The 14,613-nt window shown below is 41.0% G+C and overlaps 1 protein-coding gene across 3 annotated transcripts in view; it reads right to left on the reverse strand.

Moving 5' to 3' along the window:
* GAN (gigaxonin) overlaps positions 1–14,613 on the reverse strand; it is a 63,126-nt gene that overhangs the window by 15,274 nt on the left and 33,239 nt on the right. For all 3 annotated transcript variants that reach the window (XM_041770049.1, XM_041770051.1, XM_041770050.1), the window contains 6 exons: positions 13,299–13,516; positions 12,960–13,081; positions 9,234–9,346; positions 8,113–8,262; positions 7,103–7,239; positions 6,738–6,866 (listed from right to left, as the gene is read on the reverse strand). In XM_041770049.1, coding sequence (XP_041625983.1) covers positions 6,738–6,866; positions 7,103–7,239; positions 8,113–8,262; positions 9,234–9,346; positions 12,960–13,081; positions 13,299–13,516 — 869 coding nt within the window. The remainder of the gene's footprint in view (positions 1–6,737; positions 6,867–7,102; positions 7,240–8,112; positions 8,263–9,233; positions 9,347–12,959; positions 13,082–13,298; positions 13,517–14,613) is intronic.

A 14,613-nucleotide genomic window follows, 5' to 3' on the forward strand; every position in this document is an offset into this window, starting at 1 on the left:
GTTCTCTCTGTGCTATGAAGTGTCCAAGAAGCCAGCAGCTCAGACCTAGTACATCTGGACGTCAAATATAAATGTGAAACTGTTCCACTAAGAACAGTGCTTTTATTTCAAAGAACTCTTCCCAGATTGTTATAAAGCAGCAGCTTCCATATTTTGAATTCTAAGAAACAGGGAAGCAAAATTATCTGTCCAAGATCACATAACAACTCAGAAGCAAGCTAACGTAAAGCTGCTATATTCGAAAAACCTTCATTCAACACTTGATTCATCTTATACCCCCATCTTGTTGACTGGTATCCAGCAGTTTGCTGGAACTGGGACTACAGCTTGGCTCCTGGTTTCAAAATGTCTCTAGGAAACAGGGGAAGGGAAAAATTCAAGAGCTCTCACTGAAAAGTAAAAATAGGGACATGAACAGGCCTTTGAAAGAAAATGTTTGAAAATATCAAACTACAATAACTGGCTTATTCACATTTTATGTCTTCAGGGCTAAGCATCGCTATCTAAACCTTGACATTTAAATTCTTCCCAGGTTCTGAATCAAATGAATCCAATGACTGTCCCCCAGGCCTTGTCTGTGGCTGAACCTTATACCCAGGCCCAAACTCAGGGGAGAGGCACAACACTCTTCTGGGCAAACTCATGATGGGGCCATGTGTATGCTCACAAGAGTAACTGGTACTTCTAAATGAGCATCAATGACTAGACTGTTACTGAAAAGCATATCAGAATACAACAATATTTTGGCATAATTTTGTAGAGTTGAGAATCTCACATTATTCCTCCCAGGAATAATTAAACAGAGCTCAAGAAACCAGTCTATGTAGATGATCTACCAATTTTGGTCCAAAGCAGATCAATGACTCAGAGTTCCTGAGTTTCAGAAAAATAATCCTAGCTGATCTATTTCCTATAATGCTGAGGGTTCAAATGAAGTGAAACTAACATAAAAACTTAACTGCATCATGTACTTAGCCGCTGCTTTTAAAGCAGGTATATATATATATATTTTTTAAAATTTTTATTTATTTATGATAGTCACAGAGAGGGAGAGAGAGAGAGAGGCAGAGACACAGGCAGAGGGAGAAGCAGGCTCCATGCACCGGGAGAGCCCGACGTGGGATTCGATCCCGGGCCTCCAGGATCGCGCCCTGGGCCAAAGGCAGGCACCAAACCGCTGCGCCACCCAGGGATCCCTAAAGCAGGTATAAAAGGTATATGGCTTTGCCTTCTTTCTCTGCCATCTATCACCTCGCTGACCTTAGACAATTTAGCTGTCATCTATAAAGTGGGGATACCAAACACCACCACTAACATCCAGTGACCTGTGGGGATGACATGACATGGCCAGTGCAAAATACTTCACATACTGTCTAGCACCAAGTGGGCATCTGTAAGTAGCAGTCATGCTTGTAACAGATGAAAGCAATAGTATCCCTTAGTTCCAATGTTTCCAAACATGGGCTTATTAGGACCTGAGGCTATAAGACATGTCCTCTGGTAACTTAGAATTAGCAATGTCCATTGTGCAGGAGATTTTTAGAATATAGCCTGGTTTGTAGCAGCGAGCTTTGGCAAGAGCAGAGCAGGAGGGAAAGACAGGCAAGGAGAGATGGGGGTAGGGATAGCAATCAACTGGAGAGGAGAAGGAAGGACAGAGGTTTCTGCTTCTGGCCGGGGAGAAAGCAACTCTCCGCAGGCTGACTGTCCTGCAAGGAGCAGCTACAAACTCTGGACAAGATACAAAAGACAACTGCCTGAGGGCTCTGAAGACTGAGAAAAAGCAGGCAGGTTTGAGATAAAAAGTGAAAGTTGAAGAAGCAACGCACACGAAGGGAATTTCTGCATCTTCGGTAGCTTTGACCAAAGGCAGGGTGACACTGGCAGCTCCAGGTGGCTGAAACCCCTGGAGAAAAATCCTGCCGTCTTTGTGGTCACTGGAATCAGGGCAGAGTGTCTTGAGGCAACCAGAATCTCCTGAGTGAATACAAGTCTCAGAAAGAGGAGAGCCAGAGAAGGATGCCTAATTTTATACGTATGCACTTGTCTCAAGTCTTCGACCCAGAGTCATGAGTGCTTGTAACTGAGGCTGGCTTATAGAACTGAAGAGAGGTTGGAACCGCCATGTGCAGCAGTGTGACAGCCTGCCAGGAGCCTAAGCAGGTGCGAGGGAGGCCTGTTGAAACTCTCCGTGTAATGCTCTGAAGTGCCAGGAGAGATGTCAGGGCCTCAGCAATGTGCCATTCACGATGTTTGGGATGCAACCCGTAATTACTCAACAAAAGAAAAGCCAGAAAAATGAGAACCCATTCTCAAGAGAATAAACCATAAACAGATGCCAACTCCAAGATGACCAAATGCTGGGATTATCTATCAGGTGGCAACTTGAATGTGGCTACCAGAACTGCATTCAAAAGAGAAAGGGAAACATGTTTATGATGAAAAGATGGGAGATTTTAGTAAAGAAATGAAAAAATCTAAAATTCTACCTGAAGAAGCTGGTAAAGGAAGAACAGAATAAATCCAAAGAAAGTAAGAGGAAGGAAATAATATAGACAAGAGCAGATGCCAATGGAAGGCAGAACAAAGTGGAAAAACAGCCTTGAAAAGATAAACGCAGTGGTGGGCTTTGCGAATAGAGGGCACCGGAGGGACTGCAAGGCCAGGCAGCAAGAAGGGTTTCTTTCCTGGGGTTGCTATGCCTTTGTCCTTCCTCCCATCAGCTGCTGCCTGCAAGTGTGCAGGAGACTCAGAGGTGTGGGTCCTCAGCAAGGCTCTCTGCCACCCAACACGCAGCGTCCTGCATGCACTGGCCACACCACACCCTTGCAGGGTGGGGGGATGTCTCTTCACAATTTGCTCCTTCTTAGGAGATTTCCCTCAGCCCTAAAGATAGTAGTAGCTGCGTTTTCTACAGTAGCAATTTTTGCGTTCATCAGAGCTCTCTTTCATCAGTTAGCAGTTAACCACCTCTTACTAGTTTATAATTATGTGAATTAAATTTTCCCTGTTCAGGGTACTGATGTGGTTTCTGTCTCTTGACTGGACTGTGGCTGAAACAGATTTGTCAGGAGAGCGTTCAGCTCCTCATCTCTTACAAAGGCATCTGTAGTACCTGCTACTTCCTAACCATCGATCCAAACACCATAATGTCAATGGGGAGATCAATATGATGCTTTAAAGGAACACGAAGGTGATCAAAATGTTCCTGGACTAACATATAGTAGACAGTAGAACCAACATAGGCCTGAGGCCAGACAGTACCGGGGTACTGCTGGCCCTGCAGGGCAAACTGCTTCTGGTAATCCTTGCAAATTGGTGCCAAGACAAAGCATTAGCTGGGTTAATAGCTGCCTACTCCTGCATTTTCAAGTTTTTGATGGTGGCACTAATTGCTCTAACTTCCTCAAGGATGTGGAACTGTTTCTGGTTTTCTGTCACAGTAGGAAAGGAAAGTTATAGTGATTTCCATGCTATCCTTCCTACTGTAATGGCCCCCAAGCCTTGGGTCAGAGAACCACCACAAGATTCTACCGGTTGTCAAGTGTGTCTGCTCAATTATACCTTCAGGGATCAAAAGATGAAACTGACAGGCCTTGACTTCAACAGTCACCATGACTGTCCTATAGAAGCAAAAGGTGGGAATCCAGACTGAGCAGATGCATGGAGGCAGTCAAACACAGGATGGGTTAAGAGGTGAGCTGGAGTGCAGGACAATGGGAAGGAAGAGACTGGAAAAGACTGAACATTTCTCTTAACCTCAGACAACAGAGGACTCCAGCAGGAGGCTACATACTATTATCTTTGTTTGGTAAGCAATGGGGGAATACCCAGAGTTTCCAGGACGAGAATGAAATGACCAAAGTCAGATTAATTAAACACAAACAGGCCAAATGCACAGGAAGACAGGTTATAAGGCTAATGCCATTGCACACATGAGAAAGTGAACACAGTAGGGCAGGAGCAGAGAAATGAAGGTGGGTGATGTGGAAAATATTCCAGAGTCTAAAAAAGAAGACAAGACTTGGCAGCTGATAAGACATGTAGCATGCGAGAGAATCAACAATGAGCTTTTTTTGAGTATGAATAACTAGGAGGATGGTATCAGTGAAAGAGCAGAGACACCGGGAACAGAGACTGCCTGTCATTCTGGGTATATTAAGTTGTTACTATGACATGATGTAACTTATGGCAATTTCTTTGCTTTCCTTCAAACCATTTTGTTTTTAGTCAGAAACACAGAAAATAAGATATGGCATTTTTCCAGGAAAGTTTTAACCTAAAAATAGGGAACAAAGACAGGAAAGACAAGAGATTACTTAAAAACAATAAATGGTCTCCAATCTAATACAGATTGCTCATCTGGCAACAGTTTCAACAGTACGCAAATATAACATACTTGGAAACATCTGCTCTTTTAAGAAATAAACTACTGCTGTATGTTATTTTCTTCCTATAGATATTTACAGGAAAGCCTGTATTTTTAATGCAATGTAGTGTGGTGGCTGAAGAGATGGACCCTGGGGCTAGAGTTCAAACTCCTTGCTACCTTTGTGTCTCTTGGCACATTACTTAACCTGTGTTTTGGTTTAAAGTAGGAATAAAAAGAGCACATAGGGACTCAGTTGTTTTGAAGACTGAATGAGGTACAAATAAGTTAATATGTGGCACTTAGTGTTATGTCTGCATCATATAAACAAGAATCCTATATGTTATACTGACAAAAGAAATTTAGCTTTCTTCATTCTATTACCTAAAAACTAACATTGGTGGGCACTTGGCTAGCTCAGTTGGTAAAACACATGACTCTTGATCTCAGGGTTGTGGGTTCCAGTCCCCACACTGGGCCTACAGCTTACTTTAATAACTAATACTGGATCCAAAAAAAGAAACTAATGATCCATGAATTTATTTGGAAGTGCTTTTAAGTAGCAAGGAAGGAGCCATACTCTTATGTCTAATACTTATGAACTGAAAGCAAGTAATAAGCTTATATTTAAAGCTTATCAACTATTAATTTGGAACAACCTGACAGAAATATAAAAGTTCTAGCAATTTATTGCACGTCAGGGGCAGACTGAGAAACTCTGCAGCCAGATTTTAAGTCCTATATACAAATGGGGACAGGGTAGGGTGAGGCATACCTAAGTGGCCTTGATTACTCCAGCAAACAAGGGGCAGCCTCTAGTTCACACTGCCCAAACAGTAGCTCAGTCATTGTGAAGAAAGCACAAGTCAGTATTTTATGGGAAACCAAACACACTAACCACTGCTTATATTTTTAATTTTTTAAAAAGATTTTATTTATTTATTTGAGAGAGAGAGCGAGAGAGAGCGTGCTAAGCAAAAGCAGGGGGAGTGGCAGGCAGAGGGAGGGAGAAGCAGACTCCCCACTGAGCAGGGAGCCTGCCAGTGGGGCTTGATCCCTGGATCTGGGATTACCACCCAGCTGAAATAACCACTGCTTATAAACGACGCTGAGCAGTCTTGAGATTCGCTTGGGGAGGAGTTAACATACCACTTTATACCTTTGACAGTTAGCATCCACAGTAAGGTATCAAGAGAGATGTAGAAAAGTCCAAAATTCTGTCCCCTCCCCACCATAGCAGACATTCTCTAAATTGCTCTCATACTTTGTCTAGTAAGTTTTCCTAAGAGGGTCTACCCCTGTAATTCATGGGGGATGGGCTAGAGAGGCTATACAAATATCCTCAATTTAAAATACATTAAAAGTTAGATAACATTTACATATATTTCTAAAGTAACTGTTCATGGTTTGCCCTAATGGAAAACATGAAATTAAACATTGCCTTCTAGCACCCCCTACTGGTGACAGGGTTGAAATACTGTAACAAGATGAATTTTTACGAGACCATTTCCCTGTAGGGTTTAAATAGTCCAGTTTAGTGGTTACCACAATAAATCCTGTGGGAGGAGAGAAGGGAAGGAGGTTGGTGGGAGGGTGGCTACTCTACAGGACCAGTACGGCAACCAGTCAGACGTTTTAAGACTCTGTGACCCCACACTTCACCCACTGAATCAACTTTCTGTCGAGCGTTTAACACAGGCCAGGGACGATTCTGGAGATAAGGATCTGTGGACAGCTGAGCTGAACCTTGCCCTCAAGAATCTTATGGTTAACGATTGCAATGCAAGAGACATGAACTGAATGTTAGGGGATCACAGATGGAGGAGCCTAAACTGGACTAGGAGATGTTAGAAGGCTTTCTCTAGGCAATGGTGATTAAGCATAGTTTTGGAAGAGGCTGTATTAACTGGATAAATATTGGAAGGGAAACTTTAGACAAAAGGAGTAATACAAAGACATAGAGCTAAGATCATCATAACATGTTTTGGGGAAAAACGATGCTCAGTGTAACTCAAGTGAAGCATCTGTGTTGAACAGTAGCAGAAAGAATAGAGAAAGGCCCTATCACAGAAGGCCTTATATACCAGGTTAAGGAGTTAGCTTTCTCCTTCTTAAAAGCCAGATGGAGCCAACAACGATTTCAAACAACCAAGGCTCAAGGTTTGATATACATGTAAGAAACACTTTCTTATGGTTTTAAGCTACAAATACTTCTCAAGTCTCTGATTAAACCTCTAGTAGGCATTAGGTATAATGTCCTAAATAGGATAATTCAGTCAAGTAACTTGAAAACAAAACTAATCTAAGACACGACTTTGAAAGCAGAAAGGAAAAGTTGCACAAGTTACGTGAAACTGCTCATACTTACCTTTTAAACTCGTCATGATAGAATTCCGACTTGCACGTGACCATCTCACTCCCCTGGATGTCCTCACGACTTCTGACTCCCCCAAACACGTACAGTTCCATGGCCACTCCACAGGCCACAGCTCCAAATCTGAAAGGCCACACGGAGGATATTAGCTGCTGGATTTATAACTCACAGCCTGATTCCCAAACTCCTCTTACGCTGGTTTTAACTCTGCGACATTCAGGGTTTCATGAATATGTGGGTCTGCCTTTTTAGGAGATGGACTATTCATTTACTTTTATAGAAACCAAATACCAAGTCAAGTGAAAAGTTTATTTGAATGAAAGAGGGCACCTACAAAGTCCACATCCACATTCTTGTACCTTCTCTCCTTTAGCGGACAGATAGCTGTCCACTGCTGGGTCCTTGGGTCATAACATTCCACAGATTCGAAGAGCTTTCCATATGATCCTCCACCCATGGCATAGATTTTCTTTTTCATAGCTGCATAGCAGCCAATCTGGAAAAAGAAAGTAAGAAGCAGGGAGGCAACACTTAATTATTCATATTAGACAAATACTAACTCTAGTCTGAAAAGCACTGTAGAGTGTCTGGGAAAGGATTCGATTTCTAATAGTAAATCTATGGTGCTTTCCAATATTACAAACACAAGATTTTAAAAACAAGAAGAGGAGGTAATACATGTACTGTTCGTTAACTCCATCTGACACAAGTGCATTCAGTGACATATGTAAATGTCCCCATTTTTTTTTTTATGTCCCTAATTTTTAAGGACTTCTCTAGTCTCTCCATTCTTCCACCACTATTTGCAGATTCCAATATTTAGATTCTGTTGAGCATCATGTCACTCAATTCCTGCATCAACTGAGTTGAGCAGAGAGAGCAGGAACACAGTAGCCGAAGTGTAAATCCCCACAGGACTGGACGAAGTTTCCTTGTGAAGAAGAGCCCCTCCCTCCCACACCAAAGAATGAGAGTAAGACAGATCACGCTCTAAACAGCTAACAGGAGCCATGTCTTCACTCTACTCCTGGTGCAATGGCCGTGTTTACCTGTAGACTGTTTTCTCCTCACGCCTGCATGATGATTAAGAAAATAGGTTTGGAAGACCTGGCTGCTTCCCAAGTGAGGGTGTTCACAAAGCATTTGTTAAGCACAGGCGTGTGGCAGAGAACTTACCATCAGGATAAGCTCTCACACACACTCCATCTCCTATCATGGTGTACAGCTGATGATAATGAAGGCAAGCCACTGACAGGGACAGAAGTCATGAGTTCTTTTAACACTATCGATTGTACTAAAAGGCTAATGTGGGAAAGGAAGAAACGCTAATTTCAAAGCCCAATTTGTAATTACAAGATATGGTTCTCACCTTTCTAACCATGGTCAAATCAGGTTGCTTTGTCCAGGTTTTGGAATAAATGTCATAACACTCCATGGAAATTAGCTCCTTTTCACCATCCTCTCCTCCTAAAATGTACAGCATGCCATCTATCTCCACAATTCCAAAATTATGTCGTGGCTGAAAAGACATCAAAGATCTCTGTATACAAAAGGCCAACTCCCAGACTAAAAGCAGATATCCATGCATTTAATAACAATGACAGGTATTCCAGAGTTCCAGCAAAGAGGTGCCATGCTCAAAACCATCTCTCTCTGGTATCTGTGATTGCCCTAGCGGCTCACCCTTCTGCCATAAGAGACAGAACCCAACCCAGGTGTGATTTGGAACAAGGGAATCACCTACACGATAAATTCACTGGTGGAATTATAATTTTCTACTCACAACAGCTCAGAACAATAGGAACAACTATTACCTTCTGGTTCAATAAAACTATCTGCGTTTAGCAGTGGGCTATAGTTCAGTGTTTCGAAGCTAGTGTGTGAAAGGAGGAACCACAGCTCAGGCACTGCCTGAGGCTGGGAGAGGCATGGGGAGGTGGGCCAGGCTCCTGCTACAGCCATCTAGAATGACGGAAGCCTGAGGGGTCATTTGTTAATGAATATTTGCTTAGAGTCCTTCCCCTTGGTGCCCAGAGCTATTTTCGTGCTGACAGCAGAGTCCTCAGCAGACAGACAAAATCCCCCACCATCAAGGAGTTTATGTGAACAATTAAAAAATACCCAGTATGTGAAAGGTGCCATGTGACGTTAAGAGAAAGAAAGTGGGCAGAGATGGGAGAGCACTGAGGGGCGGGAGGGAAAGCCTACCTGGGAAGTGCCCCATGCAAACACACCAACAGAAGGAGGGAGGGAGCCACGATGGTGTCTGGCAAAGGTCCCAAAGCAAGAGTGTGTGTAGGTTTGAGGAACCATAGGAGGCCTGATGGAGCAAAGGCAGGCACAGAGAGGAGAGCTAAGGCAGTGGGTACAAGCATGGTGGGCAGGGGCCTGTGGCAGGGCCTACACTTCTCTCCTTACATGAACACAGACACAAAACAAAAGTGCAAAAGGAAAGACACACTACCAAACTAATGAAAAAGAACGTCTTACCTCATTCATTGGTGGCAATGCCGTCCATGTATTTGCATCCGGGTCATATTTTTCTCCTGAGCTCAGGGTCTGCTTATTTTCATCTTGGCCCCCAAATACAAACAAGAATCCCTCTGCAAAAATAGAACAAGACAAAGGAAAGATGAAACTTTCTTCAATTTCCATCTCCTGAATATAAATGCCACAGCTGTAGGGACAGTTATGTGGAGGCAACTACTCTAATTATAAGAGTGGATTTGAGGTCTTCATCACAATTCATCTGATCCTCGGTGAGAGAGGCTAATTCACGTTTGTGAGTCACTCTGGCCATTTTACATCACTCCACATCTGAGTGGATTCCTACTACCCTACAGTGTACAACCAAGATTGGCACTACCCACACAGACCAAGCAGCTCCATCTATTTCTATTCTCCCTGTGATTCTCAAACAACTTCTGATCCACAGCCCACATCTGTTCATTCAAGACCCAGGAGTGCTCAGGTCCAGGGCACCTTTATGTGCTTCAAATTCAAAACAGGATCTAAGAGTCACTGTTGCACTTCTTATTTTAGGTCATGGTGGATTAGGTAGGTTATTTGTACCAACTCTTGTGCAAAACAGCTAAACTGTAGGACAAAACATTTTGAAATAAAATAATCTTAAAAGAGAAGAAGCCAACAGGGCAATATGATAAAGCTGAAAGGAAAAGAGTGAGCCGGAGAGGTTACCACCCATGGAAACCATTTTGCTCTACGTACATTTGCCAATCTGGGAGATTTCCAAACTTTCTTATAATTTCCAACCTTCCCACCTTTTGAGGGCATGAGAGGAACAAAAATCAAAACCCCAGGCCCACAGGAAGTGTGACTTCTGGTAGCAGAGCCTCTCCAAAGTTCAACAGGAACCAGAACACCTAGATTTAAATTTCCTTCCTTGTCGAGGAGACCCTCAAGGTTTGAATTTGATTTACAGTAATTCAATTCCAAATTTTCAGTGTTTATAGGCAACTGGAAGAAACAAATATAAAACCTGTGTGGAAGAAAGTATTTTTATCTAATCTTTAGATTTTAATATTCTAAGATTTTAAAGTATCAAATTATTCATACAAATAATTTTTATTTTTTATTTTTATTTTTATTTTTTTTTAAATTTTTATTTATCTATGATAGTCATCAGAAAGAGAGAGAAAGGCAGAGACATAGGCAGAGGGAGAAGCAGGCTCCATGCACCGGGAGCCCGACGTGGGATTCGATCCCGGGTCTCCAGGATCGCGCCCTGGGCCAAAGGCAGGCGCCAAACCGCTGTGCCACCCAGGGATCCCAATAATTTTTAATAAAATGATCAATACCCAGCCAAAGATATTAGGACACAGAAACTAGACTCTATGAAGAAGAACTGGCAACAGCAGACAATAGGAAGCAGTCTTGCACTGACTTCAAATTTCAAGCACTGGACTAACCAAAGAGATGATAAAATAACAATGCTTACTATGTTTACTGAAAGAAAAATTTTTTTTAAAGATTTTATTTATTTGAGTGAGACATTGAGAGAGAGAGACAGAGATACTGAGAGAGAGCACGAGTGGGGAGGAGGGGCAAAGGCAGAAGGAGAAGCAGATTCATAACTGAGCAGGGAGCCCAATGTGGGGCTCAATCCCTGGACTGTGAGATCATGACCTGAGCTGAAGACAGATACTTAACTGAACTGAGCCACCCAGGTGCCCCCGAAAGACAAATTTTTAGAGAACTCTTGGAAAAAGGAACTGCAGAAGTGCCACAGGAGATCTGAAAAAGATTTAAAGAGAATCTCTAGGAATAAAAAAAGAAAAAAACATAAAATTTAAAAAATTCAATAGATGGGTTTAATGGCAGATCTGTCACAAAGAGAATTCATTAAATGGAGGGTAAATCCATCCAAAAAAAGAAACCATCAAGAAGGCAAAACATGGAGAGGCAAAAACATGGAAAACAAAACAAAATGAAGGCAGGAGGAGAGAGGACAACAGAGCAGAGGCAATATCTGAAGATGTAAAAATGAGTAAGAATTTTCCAGATTTGAGGAAAGGCCAAGCCAGAGTCAGGATGCCCTACAATTCTGTATCTAGCACAGGTATCCTTTAAGAATGAAGGCAAAACAATGACATTGTTAAACAAAGAAATCAAAGTGTTTGCTACCAATAGACCCAGAATAAAGGAAATTCAAAAACATAGACCTCAGAGAGAAGGAAAATAAGAGATGGAAGGTCTGAGGAATAAGAAGGAAAAACAAAGAAACTGGTGAATGTGTGGGTAAATCTAAACACTCTATAGATATATACATATTCAAAACACAGATGAATAAAACATGTTCATATGCAGATACTTATTCATAAATAGTCATACATTTTAATGCTGCAAGCCTGTGAAACATGAAAAAGAGTAGAAATGCACTTAGGCTTTTGTAACTTAAGAATACAGGCTATGGTATCCACTATGACTTTCAAAGGAATACAAAGGATAACTTCTAACCTGTAAGAGAGAACAAAGTGAATAACCAAAAAAAAAAAAAAAAAAAAAGTCCATCAATTGAAAAAAAAAGGCAGGAAAGCAAGAAACACAGTACAGGCAGGATAAGTAGGAACCACTAGGTCATGTCACAGTTTCAACTCACTACAATTGGACACAACCCCATCCTCACTGTTCAATGTTTCTAAAGTACCAACTCCTGTAGGAAATCTTGGAAAATCTGTGACACAGGAACCATTGTGGTAGGTGTGTGCATGTGGAAATTATGAATAAATGCACATATTATGGAAATAAAATGTAAGAAAGCTAATTCTGAGAAGAGAGAACAAGGAAATCAGACTCACATTCTGTCGGCTACACAACTGCATCCCGTTTATTACTGACAATAACTTCAACAATCTTGGAACCAATAAAATGATTCCATTTCTGTACTACAGTATAGCTTCAGCCATTTCTATAATATGGAATGGTATGGTATAGCTTTCAAAATCTTTAAAATAACATTAGTGGGCAAGCAGAGACTATAAAATATAAAGGATTCCAGGAAGACTATTGATAATAGTTAGAAGACTACTGATAATAATTAGAGTTTAGTGAAACAGCACTTGTGGGTGAACCCAAAACAAGACAGCAAGGTGAAGAGAAAGGCAGCAGTCAGAAGGCAGCAAGTACAACCTTTTCTATCACCTTCTTGAGTGAGAGCTTTGGCTGATGTGGAGTTGCTTCCTACTTGTGAAGGTCAAGTGAAACAACTTTCTGTAGTAAAATAACCTGAAGAAATTGCTAATGTAAGTAGTATTTTCTAAAGTCTCACATGAAATGTCTGCTTTTACATAACACTTCTATTTCTCATACAGTTAGTTTAAATTGCATGAATTTCAGAAAGGGATTATCAAGGCTCAAAGGAATTCTGTGTTCTAGGTGTGGCCATACAGCTAACAGGTCGTAAGAGTCACTGAATACTGTTCTATCAGTTAAGTCATCAAGTAAAATGCTCCTCTACTAAAGTCTTAAAAATAGCTACATATTAAAGATTCAGGAACAATAAAGACCAGCAGAAGACATTCCTCTCCTCACAAAGTCCTGAAAGCTAGAGCCACACAGAAGATGTCATCATAGAGATAATATTATTTCTTAAAATTAAAATCCAATCTCTAAAAAGGTTTCGAGTCATTCTGTACAACCCTAAAATTACATATTACTCGATCTTGTGTTTAAGTAAAATTGACCACAGAATGGTACCTGCTGAGAGAACTCCGTGGTTAATTCTTGGCATGCTTAAAGGGGCCAGTTCAATCCAAAGCTGCCTATTAGGGTCATAAAGAGGGCACATACATCGCATCGCTGCTGTTGGTTTCCGTGAACTAAGGAAATAAATAATTGATTAGCAGTTAATGTGTTTTATATAGTTTTGCTCATAATAACTATGACTAGTTTTACTGCTCTAAAAATGTTTAAAACACTTTTTTAAAAAATCTATTGCTATTATGCTTAGATACCAAAAAATACCACGAATTCCTGTTTACACGGAAATAGCTCTTCCCTTTTATGACTTTTGAAACGATTCACATCCATACTTACACTCTTTCTTCTCCACCAACAGTCACAATGCACTCAGAGTAGCCCCGGGGCTTGAAGTTTGCCAGCATGGCCTCCCCTTGCTGTGGCTGGCTCAGTGGTATGTTGTTGCACTCTCTGACAATTTCTCGTACTAATGGTTCATTGAGCATCTGTTCCCGTAAGTAGCTGGAATCTAACCCTGAAACCCACAGTGCTGACATCACGTCCTTCATGTGGACCTGCACAAGAGGGTTGGAAGGATGGGAGAAAAAAATGTAGGACATAGCACACAGTTCTTAGAACACACATTTTCTGACTCATGGAAAGCTAAAATTGTTAACAGATTATCAGTGGGCAAGTCACAAATGCCAGTACTGCTTGAATATGCCTTACTGGCCCTTTCTACTTCCCCATAGCCTCGATAAATACAAATTTAACTTAAAAAATAATCAGATTTATATTTGATGTATCATGGAAAAGCTTCAAGCAGCTTTCTTTACACCCTAAAGGGTCACCTTAGCAATAGGAAACCTTGGAACTCCGCTGCAGTGGCCTTATTTCACAGAGCTGGATGTGCTGGGCGTTAAATCACATTCATGGGGACATTATATGTAGTAATAGCTATGTAGAACAGATAATCAAAATGGATCAACATTAACATTACAAGAAAAATACAGAAAAGCCAAAGTTCAGAAGAATCCTGAGTACTATGTATTTCTTCAAATATTATTGTTAAAAAATATCTAACACATATAATATGAATTATGTACCTTTCAGGATCAGTCATTAAATTTGAAATAATGGAATACAGCATACTACATACATGAGGTCAAAGTCCTTAGGGACTAGCTTTTCTTGGTTTTGGAATGGTTATTTTAAGGTATACTATTCCATATCCTGAGTGGCAAAAGCCAAGAGGTCTTAAGGCATGAAGTTCAGATTAATCAAAGGGTGAAGAACTACCTCTTGTTTCCCTGGCAATCTCATCCCTAGAAGAAAGGAAGAGACAGCTAGTGACAGTGGTCTCTATGAGTAGCAGTGAATCCAGAACTCTCTTATCCTCTTTCCTTATCTACCCAATGAACGTGGAAAACCAATGCTAGCTGTGCTAACTATGCCAAGACTACTATCATATGGGAGTGTATATTTCTATATCATTACAGATCTAACAGTTTCCATCTCTATTACAGTAGTTCATAGTTCCTAAATAGGCTGATACAATTTTAAAAGTTACAAGATATTCACTAAAACCTACATCAACAGCTGCTGAGAATGATTAACAATGCAATTATACATTTTAAAACTACTCTAAAACCTTATTTTGAATATAGTAGTT

The sequence above is a fragment of the Vulpes lagopus genome, chromosome 10 (genome assembly GCF_018345385.1).
Source record: "Vulpes lagopus strain Blue_001 chromosome 10, ASM1834538v1, whole genome shotgun sequence".
NCBI classification, from domain to species: domain Eukaryota; kingdom Metazoa; phylum Chordata; class Mammalia; order Carnivora; family Canidae; genus Vulpes; species Vulpes lagopus.